The 21,551-nt window shown below is 39.8% G+C and overlaps 1 protein-coding gene across 1 annotated transcript in view; it reads right to left on the bottom strand.

Moving 5' to 3' along the window:
• Positions 1-21,118, bottom strand: part of lrrc40 (leucine rich repeat containing 40) — a 30,204-nt gene extending 9,086 nt beyond the window's left edge. The window contains exons 1-11 of the mRNA XM_030727452.1: positions 20,893-21,118; positions 18,935-19,116; positions 16,565-16,638; positions 12,774-12,903; positions 12,496-12,619; positions 8,336-8,475; positions 7,967-8,139; positions 7,558-7,648; positions 6,357-6,402; positions 4,516-4,618; positions 54-161 (exon numbers count right to left, since the gene is read on the bottom strand). Of these exons, the coding sequence (XP_030583312.1) occupies positions 54-161; positions 4,516-4,618; positions 6,357-6,402; positions 7,558-7,648; positions 7,967-8,139; positions 8,336-8,475; positions 12,496-12,619; positions 12,774-12,903; positions 16,565-16,638; positions 18,935-19,116; positions 20,893-21,037 (1,316 nt within the window). The 5' untranslated portion in view covers positions 21,038-21,118. The remainder of the gene's footprint in view (positions 1-53; positions 162-4,515; positions 4,619-6,356; positions 6,403-7,557; positions 7,649-7,966; positions 8,140-8,335; positions 8,476-12,495; positions 12,620-12,773; positions 12,904-16,564; positions 16,639-18,934; positions 19,117-20,892) is intronic.
• Positions 21,119-21,551: the final 433 nt, after the last annotated feature.

The following is a 21,551-nucleotide window of genomic DNA, read 5'->3' as shown; positions in this document are numbered from 1 at the left end:
TATAGAGGGCACTGTACATGTGTGAGAGAAAGAGGGAGGGAACGTATGTGTACCTGGGAGGAACAGCGGTCAGCTGGTTCTTGCTGAAGTTCACAGTGGTAATGCTCTGATCAGCTGCAGCATCAAACAGCTCCTCTGGAATACAACCTGCTTGCTTGTCACTGACCACAAACACATTTACACTGGAGTTATTTGAAGTGAATAAATTGTAATAACCAATAATTACCCTATAAAACATAAAGCAACACTTGAATCTAAGCAATGAATCAAACTGTGATCATGAAAATCCACTTTGTGCTATAACTCAGCTACAGCCATTCACAGGTATTGTTTTCTCATCATTTTCACAGTTCTGATAAGCCAGGAAACACAAGCTGTCAGGTGAAAGAAGCATAAAACAAAAACTGTTTTGGAAGCTCTTAAATCAAAGTGAAAGTGAGTCAGGTTTTCTTCGTGTTAGCTGGCTGGACAAAACCCAAAACTCCAAATGGAGATTTATATCACGATTGTGACAATCTTTCTCTGTTAAGCCGGGCCTTCTGCTTCGGACTGAGCACACTTGCGTAAAAAGGTGTTTTACACATCATGTGATTCTTCTACAGAAAATTATACCCATGAGTACAGTCTACTCCAATGAGAGATATTATCAAACAATGATGATAAAATGGTGATAAAGAGCTATAAAAAACAAGAAATATAACAGTAAAAATGCAATATTGTTGCAAATAAGACAAAATTAATGCTGCACAAAATCTTTAACCTTGCGATTCTTCTTCCTCTTTGTTTGGCTGCTCTCTTTAGGGGTTTGCCTCCATCTCACATATCCCTGGCATCCTCTTCTGTCACACAACCCTCTGCATGTCCACCTTTGCTACATCCATGAATTCTCTCTGTCCTCTTCCTCTTTACACTACCTGGCAGCTCCATATTCAAAACCTTTTGCCCTCTGTGCATGTCCAAACCATCTCAGCCTTTCCTCTCTGACTCTCTCCAAACTTCTGAACCTAAGCTGTCCCTCTGATGTACTCACTTCTAATCCTGTCCATCCTGGTTACTGCCAATTAAATTTCTTAGCATTTTCAACTCTGCCACCTCCAGCTCAGCCTTCTGTCTTTTTGTCAGTGCCACCGTCTCCAAACTATACATCATAGCAGGTCTCACCACCATCTCTGCTTTCATTCTTGCGGCTCTCCTTCTGTCACAAATCACACCTGAGACTCATCTCCACCCTGCAGCACTTCCTCTTTAGATGGTTGACACCAGGTATTTAAACTCATCTACCTTCGCTACCTTTCTTCCTTTTGCATCTGTCTCCCTCACATTTATACACATGTATTCTGTCTTGCCTCGATTTGACTTTTACACCTCTAATCTGCAGAGCACACAGGGATTTAACTTGTAAAGATTCAAAGCCCGGTGGTATTGGCCGTATCCGACGACCAGGGGTGGGAGGGTCCCCCGATGGTATCAGATGACCATGGGCTAGTGCTAGGAACCACTCCCACTTGCCAATTGCGGTAAACACGAAGAGTTCCGATAGCAAGCCGGTGAAATTCTCAAGCTGGTGCAGTGCAATCAACCGCTGGCTACAGCCCTGGCATACCTCCACCTTTCCAGGTTCTCTTCCACCTGCTCCCTACTCTCACTACAGATCACATCCCACCCCTGATGTGATCCCACCCCTAGCTTGAACCCATCTGTCACTCCTATTGCACACCTCACCATAGGGTTGTGTGATATTGAAAAAAATGATATCTCGATATTTTCTGTAATTTTGTCGATAACAATAAATTATATTTTTGCATTATGTAAAAATGCGTTTGTAAAAGTCTTAAGTGTGAGCTAGTAAAATATAAGACTTTTAAGACTTAAAGGATATTAACATCCATCCATCCATCCATCCATCCATCCATCCATCCATCCATCCATCCATCCATCCATCCATCCATCCATCCTCCGCTTTATCCCACTAGAGGGGGTGGTGGAGCCAATCCCAGCGTTATCGGGCGAAGGTGAAGTACACCATGGACGGGTAACAAGTCCATCGCATGTCCAACACACACTCATGCACACATTCACACCTATGGGCAGTAGGGTGATCGATTAACCTAACATGCATGTCTCTGGGCTGTGGGAGGAAACCGGAGTACCCGGAAGAAACCCACACAAGCACGGGGAGAACATGCAAACTCCACACAGAATGGCCCAGACCAGGAATCGAATCCAGAAAGTCTTGCTCAGAGTGAAGATGATGGCTGTAGACTGTGAGGCTGGCGATGTCTGAATTTCTTCCCCTGGTGCAGTGTGTTCACTCATTTCCAGCTTTAGGTGTGTTGTTTAGGCAGCTATGCTAGCGCACAGTATGGGCACTCTAAATGTGCATGTGCAGCAGCCTATACTAAAGCATGAAGTAGTGAACGCATGGAGTCGAGGAGTTTTCATTGTTGTTTTTTCCAAGTCAGTAGCATACTCGATAACGTCAGCTCGCGCATTGTTAACACAGCAATTAAGATATCATCGTGGATATATATCGTACACCCCTACCTCACCACTGTCTCTCTGTTCTCATACATGTCCAGCACCACCCTCACATATGTCTCTGCCACTCCTGACTTCCTCATGCAGGATCACAGTTCCTCTCTTGGCACCCTATCATCTGCTTTCTTGAGATCCACAGACACGGTGAAGCTCCTTCTGACCTTCTCTATACTCTACACTCTCAAAGCAAATGTCACATCTGCAGTGCTCTTTCTCAGCATGAAGCCATCCTGCTGCTCACTGACCGCCACTTCTCTCCTTAGCTTAGTTTCTACAACTCTTTCCCATATCTTCAAGGTGAGGCTCATCAGCTTTGTCCCTCTGTAGTTACTACAACTCTGCACACCAGCCTTGTTCTTGGAAACTGATACCAGTACACCTCTTCTCCATTCCTCAGGCATCCTCTTGCTCTCCAACATTGTGTTAATATGGTTGAAAAGTCCACTGTCCTCTTTCCTAAACATTTCCTTGCCTGCACATGTATGTCATCTGGACCAACAGCTTTTCCACTTATTTCTGCTCTCACTTCTTCTTTAATAATCTTCTGCACTTCTTGATTCACTAACTTTCCTCCATATATCATGCGCTCTCTCATTTTCTTCATTCATCAGTACCTCAAAGTATTCCATCTTCTCAACACTTTTTTCACTTGTTATCACATCTCCATCTCTGTCCTTAATCACCCTGACCTGCTGCACATCCTTTCCATCTCCATCTCTCTGTCTAGCCAATCAAAACAAGTCCTTTTCTCCTTTAGTGTTCAGCCTCACATACAACTTACTGTAAGCCTTTTCCTTTGTCACCTTTCTCTTTGCTGTATGCCTAGCCTCCCAGTAGTCCTGTCTACTTTCATCATCTCCCTGACTATCCCACTTTTTCTTTGCTAACTTCTTCTTTTGAATACTTCCCTGCACTTCCTCATTCCACCACCAAGTCTCCCTGTCCTCTTTCCGCTGTCCAGATGATACAGCAAACAACTTCTTGGCAGTTTCCCTCACTACAGCTGTTTCACGAACATCTGGTAACTCTTCTCAATGACTCAGAGCCTGTCTCAACTCCTCCCTGAACTCTGTGCACCATTCTTCCTTCTTCAGCTTTCACCATTTAATGTTGTACAGCAGTGGTAGTACATTTGTAGTAGTGTGGATTATGGCTGCAGCTACAGATTATTTTAGCTATCAAGTATTCTTTGGAGTATTCCATCGATTTATCAAGTAATTGGATAAAAATATACTTTTGCCTTATTAAAAAACACAGGTCTTTTAAAATGAACTGCTATTGGTTTGCATTTTAGAAATTGCAATGCTTTTAACAGTTTAACTGGATACAATATCTATTAAAAAACATTGTATTTACATGCCATATTAAAATCATATTTTTTGAAGAAAACATTTTCTTAAATATACATGCAACCTAAACTAAGGCATAAAATAAAATAGCTTTTACCCTGTCTTATTGAAATGCTTTCTTGCATTAGTAGGAGGCCAAACAAGTTCAGACAATATTGTATCTTCTGGATGAGGTGGATTTGGTGTGTGTTCATGTGTATATGTTTTTGGGGGTGTGTGTATATTATATTTTTATCAATTAAATATGCATAATAATGTAGCTAAAGCTTTGAAATAAATATGGTCTAGTACACCCCATGGCCCTCTTTAGATTCACCCTTGCTTGCTGCAGGTATCATTGCAACAGAAGGTAGGATGGCTGCCGTCAGCCTAAGTTAAGTTCATCTGCATACAAGCACTGCTTTTTTTTAAATGCTAGAAAAAATTCTTTCACTCCACCTGAGCTCACAGTAACGGTGCCTCTTTGTTCTTTGCCGTGTGTGTGTGTGTATATATAGACAGACTCCTGCTCCAATTTAAAAGTCAACCTAAAAATTAGCAGCGTTTCTGACCTCTGTAAGGGCCTCTTATCCTGATCTTGTTTTTAACATTATATCTGGGTTTACAGGAACCAGTTTGTATCACTAACCTGTATGCCAATAGCTTGAGAGCTTTAATGTCATGGACACTGACTCTGGCCTGGCTGGGTAATGTCATAGCTGTATCTGCCCCATCTGCTCTTTCAGGCTCCTCTACAAAAAACACACATTCAATATGTTCAGTGGCACAGTCAGAAAATTATGTAAAGACAGATGAATTTGTAGATTTTAAAATTAAATTTAAAATTGTATAGCATGCAGGACAAAAGAAAAAGGAATCTTCTAAAGAGGGCTCTGTACACTTCTCCTATAAAAACAACAATGTAGTGACAAGGTGGAAACATGCTGTTTTTGACCACTCTCTCATATATATTTGGGTTTTGATTTGATTATTTATTACTTTCAATTTCAGACATACCCAAAAGAAAAAAGTGAAAGAAAAATTAAACCCATGAATAATGTGGATAGTCTCGTCTCTACCGTTTGTTCCAGACACATCCATATTTCAGTCCTCACCCTGTCACGAGCAAACATGGCCCATTTCTTCCACTTCTCTTGACTGTTCCTCATGAATTCTTATTTATGTGTAAACTGCTCCAAAACATGTGTTTCACTCACTGTTTTCAGCCATTCATCTTGTGCTGTTGGGTCTGGCTTGAACCAGTTCTTTGTGATAGGTTTTATTACAGGATGCTAACAAGACTGAACAAATGTCTCACTGCTCTTGATACAATATTTCCTGTCATATTATATAAATACATACCGTGGTATATCATAACCCAAGATTATAATATTTTTATAATATTTTTATTTTCATTTTAGAGAGTTTGATTTTCTGTTACATGGCACTGAACAGGAGTGGCCCTCCAATCTCATTGTACATCCTGTATAATGACAATAAAGGCATTCTATTCTAAAATTTTGAAAATAACTAAATGAATGTTAATTTCCCTGAAAAGGGATTAATAAAGTTTAATCTAATCTAATCTAATGAACGCTCTCCTAAAAATGTACAATGCTAAGACAGAGCCAAAAGACGTCAGAATGGTCTACATTTACTGCTCCACATTGTCTCCAACATGGCTGCGTTACAGATAAAAATACTGTCAGCTGCCAGTGCTCCGCATCAGCCTCCTGGCGGCAGAATCTTTAGGTGGCATGGACCCCCTGGAAGCACAAGCTCTACAACACATAACTACCAGGTCTCAGTGGCTCTTAATGGGTTGCATACGAACCTCAGTGATTTTACTCACCAAATCACTTCAAAAGCAAATGACTAAGAACCAGAAATAAGAAATGCTAAAATCTTAATAAATATAAACCACCAAGAATGCTGTCACTTTCTGTGATTGGCATTATTATGAGAACTAACTCGTCCAAGAGTTGTAGTAGAGACATCTTTCTCAAGTTATTGTGTTCACAAGATTTTCAGAAAACTTGACCTCTGACCTTGAGGTCAAGGCCGTGGAGATTCAAACTTGTCTGAAATTTTTGGTAGATGCATCTATAGTATCAATTTGAAAATCCTAGGTGACATCCGTATCGAGTTATCACATTCACAAAGTTGAAAGCTGGCTGCTTGCCCATATGGTGGGGTGATGGCAATACTCCATCAGCCTTTTTAGGCTTTTGATTCAGTATTTTTCTTGCTTCAAAACCATAATCTCTCTTTATGACAATCGGTCACTCAGGATCTGTTTCAGATGATTATGGGATTTTGGGTCAGTTTAAACTCAGAATAACTAACCATCACTGAAAGAAAGGATTTTGATGAGAGTCACACTGAGCCTGTCAAAAGCTCTTTACAGGTCTCTGATGGTTCCATTTGAGTCCTTCCAGGTTCAATTAAAACATTTTCCAGTTACTTCAAAAAAGAAAAGAAAAGCTTTACCTTTGACTCTTCCTCTCAAATATTTCAGAAGTTCACTGGTTCCTTTCTGTAAGAAAAGATAACAGAAAAGGTGCTAAACAGTTAATATGAATGAATGCTGAGGATTTTCGGTAGATGTCAGAATTTTGCACACAGGCCTGTGCATTCTTTGAAACCAGAAGATCCAGAGTAACATCAAAACAAGTCAGTGTTCCAACTAGAGCTGCAACTATAGATTATTTTGATCGTCGACTTATCTGTCAATTATTTTTTTGATTAGTTAATTACTAAACGATTATTTCAATCTTACCTCACCTGTTCAAGGCTGCCCACCTGTGAATATCACCTTGTTGTCTCTTACCACAATTAAAATAATGACCCATAAAAATACAAGTTTGAAACTAATCAAATGTATTTTTAACATTAATGTGAGCATCACAATAAATATCAAATAAACAATGCATATTAAAGTGAATGCAATTTGCAAATAAATAAAAATGGCCTCTGTCCAAAAGTTCAAATAAGGCTCCAAATAAAATCAAAAAGATTTTTTCCATCCAAAAACAGCTGAAAAGTTTTCAGATGATTCGATTCATACAGAGGTTTACTATTCAGAATGAACGCTGATATTAATGTGAGAAAAAAAAAATAAGAGACACCGTAGCTGCTCCTGTTGTCCTTCACTCGTTAGCTAACATAACCTACCTTCACTTCTGAGCAACTCTGCTTCTCTAAGATACTCATTTTATACCAAGTCATGTTAGTGACCTGTTGCCAGCTGCGGGAACATTTTGGAAGTTGCTTTTCCAGCCTTTTGTTGTCGTTGGCCCAACTTTTTTGAGACATGCTGCTGCCATCAGATTTAAAATGAGCTAAGATTTTTCATGAAATTGTAAAATGTCTCAGCTCAAACATTTGATATGCTTTCTATGTTCTATTGTGAATAAAATATTAAATTATGGCATTCGCAAATCATTACATTCTGTTTTTATTGATTTGGGTTGCATTACTCTGCTTTTGTATGTCTGTTGAGATCAGTCTGTTGAGATTTCTTTTCAGTGTCATGTTAAGATTTAGATAATAAAGCAAATGCAATAAGAAATAAAAAAAAATAACTATGTTATGGGTGTATTAGAAATCCAGTATACAATCCTGTAAATTTCCTTCCTCTTCCTCCAATCTGCTTTACCATGTATACTTTGTGTCCTCGTGTGTCACCTACCGAGAGGAGGTCTCTCCTGATTCCTCGCAAAGGGTTTCCCTCCAAAGACAGCACCTTCAGATTGGGCAGCAGGCTGAGCGACACTGGAAGGCTAACAAGAGCCAAAACGTAATTAATATGAAAATCTGCCTCCTAAGATTTATTCTCGAAGCAGTAGACACTGAAATAACATAACATTAAAAATACTTACTAAAAATAATCAGAAAATGCAAAATAAAGCACGAGTGCATCTACATATAAATGCATACTGATCACACTGGAATCCTGATGCAATTGCTGTGAGCACCGTAGGGTAGAGCAGTGGTTAAGTTGGCTACCCACTGAATGGTTTAATTACATGCCGACTACTCGTAGGTATAAACAGTTTACTACTGTGGGTGAGCATGGTGTCAAGATACTGAGGACCTACCTAGTAATGTCATTGTTGGTGAGGTCAAGGCGGATTAGCGTGCTCAGTAAAGTGATCTGTTCAGGAACTATTTTGATTTTGTTGTTCGAGAGCTCGAGCAGAGATATGGCTGCCAGGCAGGACAGCTGCTCCGTCTGTAACTGCTCAATTTGGTTGTTCCCAACGTATAACTCCTACACACACAAACAGACAAGACAAAAAGGAAAATTTGTAGGACTGCATTATCTAACTGCACTGCCAGGGTGCTGGATATGCAGAAGCATGTCTCAGAAACAATACTGAGCAAGTTGGTCATTGCTTTAATACCATCAGCATTACTCAAGCCACAAATGGGTCTTAACTCTGGAAAACCCATGTTGCTGTCAATACCTTGAGGGCAGGTGCAGGGAGCTTTGGGAGGAGGCGGAGTTTGTTGTCTCTAAGATAAATCTGCTCCAGAGCAAGCATCTGTGACAGGCTCTCGGGAATCTCCGTCAGCTGATTGTTACTGCAGTCCAACAGCTTAACATCTGTCAAACCAAGCCAGAGTTCAAACAAAGCTGGGCAGCAAGTGACTGTGTTTTTTCCCCCTACAATGAAGTAACACAATTTTCAGCTGCTCAAATATCTGTTTATTCAGGATATCAGTGGATTTCAAAGATTTGCCAGTTTGTAGTCTCAGCGGAGACTGCAAAGACATGCAAAATACAGAGAGAGATGTCCAAAATACAGCTCACACTGTACCAGTAAAAACAATTTAGAACACCTATTAATATTTTCCGTTGTGTGGAACAAAATGGAAGACATAAAAGCTTTGAAAATATAGTGATAAAAATAAGGACAAGATTCAAACTCAGAATGTTCTTTCCATCCTATCCAACTGAGCGCCCAGTGAGGCAGTCGTTTATTTTTCAGAAGAACAATGAACTAAAACAAACAAACAAGTTCAGGCTCTGTAACAGCTATTAAGTTATTTTACTGTTAATAAACAATGAAATCATAATTAATTATGTTTACTAATTGGCTAATAATTAGCCAGTGAATCACAACTGCTGTTTATAAAAATCTAAATTCGCCACAGGTGTGAAAGGGAGCATGAAACACTGCCCCCTGTTAGCCCTGTGATACAATAGCACCCTATCCAGCAGCTTTAAAAAAAAAAAAAGCACAATGCTCATTTTAGACAGAAGTTGTGGCCAAATGTTTTCAAAATGGCAAGTACCGGTACTGGTTTTTAACGAAGTATGCTGCTTCAGTTTTTATGATGGCAATTTGCATCTACTCCCCAGAATGTTAGGAAGCCTGATCAGATGAATAACAAATAATTGTAAAGTCCCTCTTTGCCATGAACCCATTTCTATTTCATTTCAGCACCGCCACAAAAGCACCTGCTGACATCATTTCAGCTGAGAGTATTGACAGGGACGAGGCTGGAGATCACTCTGTCATGCTGATTGAGTTTGAATAGCAGACTGGATGTTGTAAAAGGAGCGTGGTTCCTCGGTTAACCATGGTTACCTCCAAGGAAACACGTGCAGTCATCACTGCTTTGCATAAAAAGGGCTTCACAGGCATGGGTATTGCTGCTACTAAGATTAAACCTAAATCAATCATAGTTCAGATCAACTTCAAAGTTCAACTGAAGTGAAGAAGGCTCCAGGGTGCCCAAGAAAGTCCAGCAAGTGCCAGCACCATCTCTTAAAAGTGATTCAGCTGCTGATTGAGGCACCACCCGTGCAGAACTTGCTCAGGAATGGCAGGTAAGTGTGTGGTGTAAGTCTGCATGCGCAGTAAGGTGCAGACTTTTGGAGGAAGGCCTGGTGTCAAGAAGGGCAGCAAAGAAGCCACTTCTCTCCAAGAGAAACATCAAGGACAGACATTCTGTAAAAAGTACAGGGAATGGCCTGCTGAGGACTGGGGTGAAGTTATTTTCTATGATGAAGCCCCTTTCTGATTGTTTGGGACACCAGTCCTGTGTCATGCCAACAGTAAAGCATCCTGAGACATTCATGTGTGAGCTTACTCACAATTTGGCCTAAGAACACAGCCATGAATAAAGAATGGTTCCAAAACATCCTCTTAGGGTAGGAGAGTCCAAACATTTTTCACTGAGGGACAGATCTGACAATGTGAAAGTGCCCGAGGGCCAACAGTCCTTGATGACACTATTTTAAAGAATAAAAGATGCATATAAATATTGTTATTTAATACTTTCCATGCAGCAAACAAACATGAAGTAACCAAATGTAACATAAAAGCTTTGAATTTCTAGCTAAAATTTATAACATACAGAAACTGTAAAATACTGCTGTGCAATTCTGATAACAGAGCAACAGGTGAGCTACTGACACTAATGTGAAGGGCACACAGGTACACAGGGCAGGTCTGGCTCCAGAGCAGGGGCAGACGTTTGTAAAATGTCACGTAGGTGCAGTCACTTAGTCTGACATTTTCTTTGCAAATGTTCATCTCTGGAAACTTGTTCTTATCCAGCCGCAGGTTTTGTGCCAAAAACTGATCATTCGCCAAAAAGTGATTTCTGATGTTTTTATGTGTTTTTGATGTATAATGTCTCTGCTTATATTGGCAAATAGACTGTAGTCAACAGGATTTATGAAGGACTTATGAATAAAATAAAGAAATTACCTTTTTTGCAAGTATCTTTATGACTCTGTTATTGTATCAACCTGGGCCTTTTTGGCCACATCAAATATCTTTATAGAACTGTGATGCTATATTTGTTGCAACTTCTGCTGCCCCCTTGGCCAGATCTCAAAAAAAATATGAGTTTTTACCTATAAATAAAGAAGCAAAACCATAACAATGCGGTTACAAAAATCACATGCAAGAAGGATGTCATTAAAAACTCAGATTATGTGCTATGAAGTGCCTGAGAGCATGAACCTGCAGCAGCGCGCACAGCAGACACTCATGTGTGATGTTTCTTTGTGCGCGCAGCTGCTGAGTGCTACGCACGCGAGTTGTTGAATTTACTTGAGAGGAATGAATACCTGCGCTTGCGGAATGACATTATGTGCACAGATTATGTTTTTTTCTCTCATGTGACTTTTGACCTAAATATAGTTCCATACTCATCCATAATTGGAATTTGCAATTTTCCAGCCAAAACGCAAAACGGTGAGTGACAGGTCAGATGCTGACGTGCAGGTGGAGAAATTTTAATTTCAGACTTTCCGACTCATTTTCTTTCTTAATCTCATAAGCAAACTATTCAATCAGATTTTTTAAATAAAAAATAACTAATGTTTATAATTTCAAGCAGTTTTAAGCACTAGATCCAAAATTCAAGCACTTTTCCTTGAAAACACAATATTAAAATCCAAGCACTTTCAATGATTTCAAGCACCCGTACAAACCCTGTGATAAACTCCAAGCATTTATTATACAAGAATGGGTTGCTATCAGTCAGGATTTGGCCCAGGGCAAACTGCAGAGGTCTTGAAAAGGAAGGGCCCACACTGCTAATCTTGGCTCTTTGCATAAACATAATTTAATTGTCAAGCCTTTGAAACTTACGAAATGCTTGTCATTATACTTCAGTATACCATAGAACCATTTGCCAAAAAGTCTAAAAAGACTGAAGCAACAAACTGTGAAAACTAGTACTTCTGTCATTCTCAAAACTTTTGGCCATGACTGTATTCCAAGAGATATGACAGCTCAGGATGGGATGCTGAAGCCAGGACCATGTAATATTGACAGCTAGCTACATTCCCTCTGTTCACTTCATTTCAAGAGCAGCTTCTAATATGCATGCAAATGTCAGCAATCAGTGACAGACTCAGCTGAGTGAAAATGCAAACTGTGCTTTACATCTACTTTTTAAATAATAATTTTCAAATTAGTTGGTATCATGTTAATTTTTTGGAAAAACTAGCATTTCATAAAGCATACCTGGAAGCTTTGGTTTGCTTTTAGCTAAATTCTGGATTTAAGGTACATGTTTGGTGACCAAACACCACAAAGGCCTGTTGATTCATCAGACGATATCATACGCTCAATAGCAGCTGATCCCCTTGTTACAGATAGATCAATGATCTAGTAGTAAGCAAGTTGATTTTGTTTATCCTAATATGCACAGTATTACTACTGCACAGTATTTACAGTATTGTTTAGTAAAATATTAGCTTAACAAAACACCTGCCCAATTTTCCACCGGTTCTCCTCAAACCACAAATATATTTCTCACTGTTATTTCTTCTGATCCGCGTCTGTTTCTGGTCTCCTTTACACTTATCAGACTAATAATTGTACGGCTGTGGTGATTATGCGCACTGATTTAAATTTTTTTAATGTCCTGGAGTCAAAACTACTGTTTGCTTCCATGTTTTTAATTTGAATTAATTTTTTTGTGCATATACAGATATTTCATGGGAAATCTATTTTATTGCTTCATTTTCATGAACACCTAGTCACTGTGGTCACCAACCTGCAAACTGCCTTTGAAGAAAATGGATGAATCTATTTAGATGGCCATTACAAAGCTGTAACTTGCACTTATTAGTAAGCACTTCTGCCACTGGTCTTACTTGTGAGCTGGGCTAAGCTGTCTGGCAGATGGCTAAGCTGGTTGTGACACAGGTTTACTTTCTGCAGGCTGATGAGACACCCGAAGCTGGAGGGCAGGCCCTTCAATTGGTTGCTGGACAGGTCCTTCAATCAATCACAACAAAGCAGACAGAAATTGACCATCATTCAATTTCAGAGGTTTCACTGGATTCTAATTGCAATAGAAATCTTACAACACAGCACAGAGAGTGTCATAGAAGTAAGACATACTACAGTGCATGCATTATGCATTAGTTACCAGCTCTGTGAGGTTCTCCAGCTGTCCCAGTTCCTCCGGTAGGTTCTCTAGCAGATTCTGCTGCAGTGTGAGGCTACGGAGGTTCTTTAGAGTACACATCTCAACTGGCAGTGAACACAACTGATTATGACTGGGCACATAAAACAAAAACACAACAGATTCTGTTTAAACACAGATCAGATGTATTTTGCTCCTCGTTGGTTAATGCCACTTGGGCTTAATATTGATGTCAGAGATTTATGGACAGAAATTAATAATCAAAAACTGTTAAGAGTACGTTAATGCGGGTGCTATGACACCATGTGGTACTATGACAAATGGTCAAAATGGTCAGGAGTGTCACAAGATTTGTTCATCCTCCAGTTTTTTTTCCCCCATTTTCAATCTTTATTTATATTTTAATACATAAATTTTGGCAAATTCCACTGATACAAACATTGTTAACATGCTGTGGTGTAAAGAATAATGATTATGCTGTATCCTGTACGAATCCTTCACATTTTCCACCTTGGCTACTGAAATGTTACTGAAACAATAATCACACATAACAATACAGTGCAGTCTTGAGCCATCCTTAATTTCTTTATATTTTGCCTTATTGTAATTTCTTAACTTTCCTCTGGTGTTAGGGTTGGCACTGACCTATTTTTAGGTTTTAAATGCATAAAAGTACCATTTAAATTTGTTTATTACATCAAGGCTTTTGACTTTGTCAGGAACCATTATTTAAAAAAAAAACAAAAAAACTCTTTCTTCTATCACTGCAATTAGCAAGCGGGCGCGCACCCCGCAAACTCCAACCTGTTGCCAATACCAGACTGATTTCTTTTTTCTTCTGCAGCTAGATCGCTGTACTATAGTATTATTTCAAACTGGCCTTGCACGCACCATCTGACGATGGTCCTGTTCATGCTTGATTTTGCAGTGCAAAATAGTAACCAGCGTGAACCCGAGGGGGAAGTAGAGGAAAAAGGGAGCTCAAAGGACAATTTTGTGCTTCTTGTCTTCGTCAACTCACAAAGATAACACACTGCCATGTTGCTTAAGGAATGTTTATTACAATAGCTGCAGGTAAACATGAATCTTATTTTCAGAGCATCATAAATCCCACTAGAGGGATCCACACTCCCAATCATCAAGCCACATGGTCCTGTAGGACCCATAGACATATATACGTAGACGCCTCATTGACTGGGTTGGCCCGCTGATGTTACCCAACTGTGTGTTCGCCATACAGGAGGAGGCAAAGCTGTGCTGTGAACTAATACAAGTGAATGGACTGAACTTCATAAAGCGCCTTTCTTAAAGCATTATTTAAGTTAATGCATTCATTCACACATTCAAATATGCACTAATATACACTGGGAAACTGTTAGGCACAAAAAAATAATTTTGTTTTCAAAATGTTAAAATGGCCAAGTACAATCAAAAACAATTCATCAGTCTTACCTGTGAAAAGTAATGCCATGTGGTCCCGTTTTGACTGTAAAATGGTTTGAACAACTCCATACAGCACAAGAGTGCAGCATCTTTCTCATGTTATGTTGGCCGCTTTCGCCCCCTCCAATATGGCGGTGACGTTGACACATGAGTTAGCGATCAATGCGGCGTGTAGGTATATATGTCTATGGTAGGACCAACCATTATTACAGAATATTACATACATATTATCTAATTGTTCACCATCACTGAATTAGCAAGCATTTATCATTAGCAAGCTGATGCTAATTAGCCCCCAACACACACGTGCGCCGAGCTGAAACTTTTTCTGGCCAGACCCCTGTGGTTATAAGCTAACATAAATTTTGAAAGTTGTCAGTTTGATTTAAATTCGAAGCTAGATTGACAGAACTACTCACACAGATTACAGAATAGTTTTGTTTTTGAAAATTGGACTAGGGGTTCACATTCTAGAGGGACTTGAATCCAACAAATTTGGGGGCAAGTTGTTAATACATTTTAATAGTAAAACTCAAAAATTGTGATTTTATTCTATGTTTCTGGAATAAAATGTAGTACATCTTCAAATAGGATTTCAGTCACTTTCTTAGCAATTGGACAGGTACCTATCAGATTTGGGATTGCATTTACATTATGATCCTGGCATTTGCACTTAACCTTGACCTTTAACCTTCAAGGTCACAGGGTCATGACTGTGAAAATTTGATCATGTCCGAAATATAGCAAGTAGTATATCAAAATGAAGGGAATTTGACAAAGATTATGAATCTGCAAAGGAAAAAGGCTGATGGGCCCATATCAGCCAGCAATTACTTATTAAAATCTTATTTAGATTTTTGTATTAATCTGATCCATTACAAATTGCATATTTGGGGTAAAAACAATGAAACAAGTTCATGCACTAATCAAAAATAATAAAACTTTTTTTATTTTAGGCGTATCCTGGTACCTCGCAAACGTCACTGTGAAATGGCTGTGCATGGGAAAGTACCAACGCGGTCAAATTATTGTTTTAAACTTCATAGTTTTGTGATTAAGGGACCAAATAACTGTTATAGAGGGTTTTCTTGGTGGTATGGGGGTGTGAGGGTGCAAGATATTGGGCTAAAATTCACCTTTCTTGGCAAAAATATAACTTTTTTTTTTTTAGAGAAATTGGATGTGAACCGGACAAACTTTGGGGGAATCCCCAGACGGTGGAGAATGAAAATGATGTCAAATCGGGACATTGCGAGATGCAGTGTCCCGTTTTTTTTTTAGCATTTAGCACAGAGCGAGTCAACACGAGTCACCAATGCTTCTTCCGGTGTGTCGTAACACACTGTTGGCATGTGCAAACGGGTCTATCCAAGTACCTACATTATTCCAGCTAATGTTAGGCTCTAATGTCCTTAAATAAAAAAATTTAAAAAATCTTAATTTCCCTCTGATAAACAGTTTGATTACATTCTCACATTGTATGAAAGTGTTTTTGCTAATAGGCTAACAGAAACAAAAACAGCAGCGCTTACCAACAGAAAAGTTCAGAATATCCCCAGCAGCTCATCTCAGTATCGCTGCCGGACAGAGGTTTTACATCCTAAATAAATGTGGACACCTGGCAGCTGGGGTAAACAGTGGACCAACAACTTACACTCACTACAGACGAACGGTGGCCAGAGTTGTTTGTCCTACGGCAGCCACCACAGCTAGGATTATACACTTGAATTGGGAGGGGTAAGAAACCACAATTCAGTTGAATGCAATCACCTCACATGTAGTGGTGACATTTTACACACTGTAACTTCAAAGAAATTACAAGAAAGCTTGTCTAAGAGAGAATTCAGGTTGTGTTGAAAAATAAAGGTGGTCATCCCAACTTTCAAATGCGTTCGAATTGTACAAGCTCTTAAATACTTTATCTCCATCTATATTTGCACATTTCGATAAATTGCTTATTTTTAATCTTCCAAGCAAAACATAAACAAATGAGGGGTGGCTCAAGATTTTTGCACAGTACTGTAAGTTTAACAAGATGTTTAATTGAAATATTAAAGTACAAAAACGATTCAAACTTATGTATCAGCTCCTTGGTACAAAGTCCACGTGAAGTCAGAAGGCTCTGATTTTTGAAGCTCTGCTGTGAAACCCAAATAGATTTCCATAGCTTTATGGCAGAGAAGTACAACACAGTTATCTTTTTTCGTCCATGAGGCTTGGGGCCCGAGTAAAGACACTTATAATGATAGTGAAAACCCTGTGTGTGTGTGTGTGTGTGTGTGTGTGTGTGTGTGTGTGTGTGTGTGTGTGTGTGTGTGTGTGTGTGTGTGTGTGTGTGTGTGTGTGTGTACCAAAGTCGCAGCTGTTGGAGATCCTGCAGTTCTCCCAAAGCGCTGGGTAAACCACACAACTGATTGTCATGAAGCTGCCAAATCAAAAGTAACATTTTTGTTTATTAGCTAGATTTCAAATGATCATGTGTTCACCAAACATCAACTTCCATGGCTGAAAACAGGAAAAGCAAAATAGCAGAAGATGAAAACAACAGATAAACTACCAAGTTTATCTGTGACACATGTTTTCAAGCCAGTGAGTAGGGGGAGGTGCAGAGAGGGTGGACAACACCACCCAATGCAGGTGTGGACACTGATTAGAGATGCCAATGGCAAGCAAGTTAATGCACTGTGAAGAAGCTGCTATGGATCGCTTTCTTGGGGATCTTTCCTATATAACCGTACCACCAGTTACCAGATGCTCTGCTGATGTGTTGAAGTGGCTACACTCTCTTTGCATGGAGTGCTTGTGGAGGGTGAGCATCAGCAGCAGGCACTTTAACTTAGCTTATTAGCGTCTAAAACGGAACACAGCAGTGTTAGAAACATTAAATGAAACTGAAATATAAACAAGTCACCAATTTTAAGTTGACATTCATATCCACAGTTGCTGTTTGCTGTTAAGTGTTTCTTATTAGGGCTTCTCGCCCTATGGCAGCTGGGACAGGCTCCAGCCCCCCAGCGACCCTGAACTGGATAAGTGGGAAAAAATGGTGGCTGGCTGGTTTAAATGCCTGGTTAAGTAGCAGGTTTAATACGCCTGCTACTTAACCAGCAAGCTGCTTTGCTAGCTAGCAGTAGTTAGATTAGACTGAGGTCATGCAAGGGGGCAAAAATATATTTCATGTAAGAAAGAATAATGTTTCAGACTTTGTTTTACAAAAGAACACTTGACTTGTTTATATTTTGACTTGGGTTACTTCACAGCAGATGAAAGCTGCAGATTAGTGACCGCCTGTCTGTGTTTATTCAGTTTATGTGGAATCCTTTAGTTCCTAACAAACTATCCAATGTGTTCCTTTAATGTTTTTAAGCAGTGGATATCAGTGGATATCTGGCCTTCTCCTATTATGTTTATCCCTATCTCTACATTTCTATTGAACATCTATAACATCTACTGTTCAATATTCAATATTAAAATATCTAGAAGCTGCGCCAGTTTGAAAATCATTAGATGCCACTTCGGTACACCAGCAGGAGGGCAGTGCTGGAAGTTGTGTAAAATACAGGAGGTTGTATAACAAAATAACAAACCGTAATGTAATGTTTTCAAACATTGCACAGATATTACACTGGGATATTAGGACTCCTAGCTGTGCCATGGGATGGTTATGTTTGTGGTGTGATGCCCATCATGTAGTAACCTATTGTGTTTGGGAAAAGAAAGGCTTAATCCCAAGATAACTGGGGGTTAAATTACACCTTAATATGTCAAAATAGTGTGGATTAGACATGTGATCTGTCAGCTAATTGGGCAGAGCTACTTCTTTGCTAGGAAGTTGGTCTGTACACCTGACCTGATACGAGGAAAAATCCAACACAGATGAGACAGTATCTGACTTCAGCTTGCTGGTCTCAGACGTCCTCTCCCCCACACAGTGCTTGTTTATAAAGTGCTCTACAAACCCCAGCGTTATGGCTAACTCATGGATTCTCCCATTTCAGTTGAGTAAGAGTAGAAATACAAGTCCATTTACAACTGGATTACCACTGGATTGGTGCAGAGAATTACATCAGTCTTTCTGGTTACGATGCAGTATTCCGCTGGAAAATAAAGCTAACAGAATGCTAAATCAGCATTTAAACTCCCCAGTCCACTTCCATGATATGCTCTGGAACAAGCTAAAAAAAAAACCTGAGATGTCATCTGACATTCAACCCAAAGGATGTGGTGACAGACAACACTGGACAAATCCCAAGGTCCAACAGGTCAGATCCAACATGATCCAGCAGGTCAGAGCTGCTTCTGAAACACGTTGCAGGCAGGAGATTTTAATGATGTGGCTGACTGCTGTAATTTCCCTTCTTAAATCATTTCAGAACATTTTCAGTTCTTCAGTAACTTGTCAGAGAAATTTGTGTATTTGAACCAAAAACAACTAACATACAGGAACCTGAGGTGGATGCCACAAACCATGATTCTAGTGGAAAAAAGTAAATGAAAAACAAAATGATTCTGAGATGACTCGTTTGTTTTTCTGCAAACTGCAAGATCTGCAGCAGATGTCAAATGTTTCCTCAGTTCCTAAACAAATCTAACAATAGAACATACACTAATCTGAGTTTCAGCAACAATATCAAATTAATTTTGGACTTAACCATATATCAGTGTAGCAACCTATCAAGAGACCGTTGAATTGTCATATTTAGTCGTTTGATGCTACTTACATCCAGTGTAATCAGTCCAGGCAGCAGTCTGATGTCATCTGACAGTAACGTAATCTGATTGGATGAGAGCAGCAATTTTGTGAGATCTGTCTGCTCCCACCAGCGATCTGATGCTCCAAAGGACACATTCTGCTGGGCCTCCTCTGGTGTGTCAACATTTAGACGATACACGTTCTGGGGAACTGAGTCACATGTCAGTAGGGTTTCAACACAGTTAAGGTTAACCCTAACCCTGACCCTGATGTTAAATTGATTTAATTTGATATCCTGGAGACTTAGTCCTAAGTTTTAAATGCCTAACCCTAAACTTGAAACTTTCAGATTTACATAAGTGTCTACAACATGACTGCAATGAAAGGTTTATGTTTCCATAATAATAGTAAGAAAATTCTGAATTTCAACTTTGTGGTCACAGGCACAACATTGCCTACATGTACAGTACCAGTCAAAGTCTGGACACACTCACCCATGTCTAGTACTGTATAACATTATGTATACACAAACTGGGTCAGTAAAAATGTATATAAGAATTTAATATGAATCGCTACAACATTTTAATACCCCCCTTATTTAAAATTATATACATCCCCTTGAGCTGCCAGACCAGCTCTGAACAAACAAAGAACCATGGCGCAATTTGCTGCGGGAAGTGAGCGCTGCCATCAGTGAATATGCTGCCACGAAGGGGTGTACAATGTTTAGGTAGGTGGTACTAGTCACAAGTTAACAAAGCCACATAAACGCCTGAACCCAAGGTTTCAACTTAGCCTTCACAAGAGCAACAAAAAAAACAAACTTCTTCTAGCTGGGCCTTTTATGGGTTGCCACAGCAGATCATCTGCCTTCATCTCACCCTATCCTACCATCCTCCTCTGTCACACCAACCCTCTGCATGTTGTCCTCCTTCACTACACTGTCATCTTCCTATTTTCCTCCTGCCTGGCAACTCCATCTTCAATATATCCACTATCCCTCCTCTGCAGATGTCCAAACCATCTCAGCCTTCCCTTCTTTGTTTCTGAACTGCTGAACCTGAGCTGTCCCTCTGATGGACTCATTTCTAATCCTGTCCATCCTGGTCACACCCAGTGAAAATCTCAGCATCTTAAACTCTGCCACCTCCAGCTTGGCTTCCTGTCTTTTTGTCAGTGCCACCATCTCCAAACCATACATCATAGCAGGTCTCACTACTTTCCTATCTGTCACTCTTGCTGCTATCCTTCTGTCACAAATTACTCCGACACTTGTCTCCACCCACTCCACCAAATCTACAAATACACTCAGCAACTTCATTATTTACACCTTACTAGTACCGGATTGGACCTCCCATTTGGATTCCAAACTGCCTTAATTTATTATGGTGCGGTCCCATCTGCAAAGGAACTTATTTAAATTACTGTTGCCTTTCTATCAGCTCAAAGCAGTTTGGCCATTCTCCTCTGACTTCAGGCATCAACAAGGTATTTTTTGCCAGAGAACTACCACTCACTGGGTATTTTCTCTTTTTCAGCCTATCCACTGTAACCCCCTAGAGATGGCTGTGCAGGAAAGTCCCAGTAGATTAGCAGTGAGTGTCTGCAATACCAGAGCTTCTGGCACCAACAACCCTCCCACTTTTCACTCAAAGCACCTTCTTTTGATGCTCGATTTGAACTTGAACACCATGTCTAAATGCCTAAATGCATTGATTGCTGCCATGTTGTTGGCTGATTACATATTTGCTTTAGCAAGCAGTGTAAAGCGATACTGTATAGTTTACACTGACCTAAAATATGTTTTGGCAGGCACAATATCTGAGCGTTCCGGCTGATACAAACATAAGCCAAACACATATTTAAATTAAGCAGAGTTCAGCTTAGGAGAAAAACTTGTGATCATTTTCTTATCTCACAAGTCAAGATTTTAGATAGGTAATCTTTGAGCGGTGCTACTGTTCAGTTAGCGAATACTGAAATTACCTTCTTTCAGCCCACGGTCAGACAGGTTGAGTTGTCCGCTTTTCCTGGCTGCCTTTAGCAGTCCGCAGGGAACAGTCGGTTCTGCCGTTTTCGACCTAAAGCCCGCCAGAGAATCTACCTCACACCTTCCTTTGAACCGAGACATTGGCTATATGTGTAGTGAAACACACCCGCGTACCACTGGGCCGCTTCTTCACCCCAGGACCCCGAACAGCACAGACTTCCGCCAGCGACAACAAGCTTTTCCGTTTGAGATCCTTCAGAATAAGAGTGTTTCATTCGCACTCTGTCCTCTAATCAAACGATTTATGTGAGACAAGAAAGAAAATGCCCTTCAAACACACACGAGAGCCTTAAAGTCATTTTAAAGCTTAAAAATCTTCTAATCAAACTCTAACTGAATGTGGTCTGTACTAAAGTCAGTCGGGCATTATCAAAACTTTCAACAGGGGGCGCTAAATGGCCACAAACGTCAGCTTCATGGGTCCAGTTGGAGGTGCAGCAAATTTATTACAGTTCACTAAAACTCAACTCAACACTAAAACTAGACGTTTAGTTAACTGAAATAAAAAAATAAATAAAATAAAACTAGACTTCTGGAAACAATTAAATGAAGCGATTTTTTTGAACTTGGAAAACGAAGTCAAATAAAATGAAAA

Source organism: Archocentrus centrarchus, chromosome 4 (assembly GCF_007364275.1).
Source record: "Archocentrus centrarchus isolate MPI-CPG fArcCen1 chromosome 4, fArcCen1, whole genome shotgun sequence".
NCBI lineage: Eukaryota > Metazoa > Chordata > Actinopteri > Cichliformes > Cichlidae > Archocentrus > Archocentrus centrarchus.
Note: the sequence above shows the minus strand (reverse complement) of the source record. Positions and strands in the feature narration are given on the sequence as shown.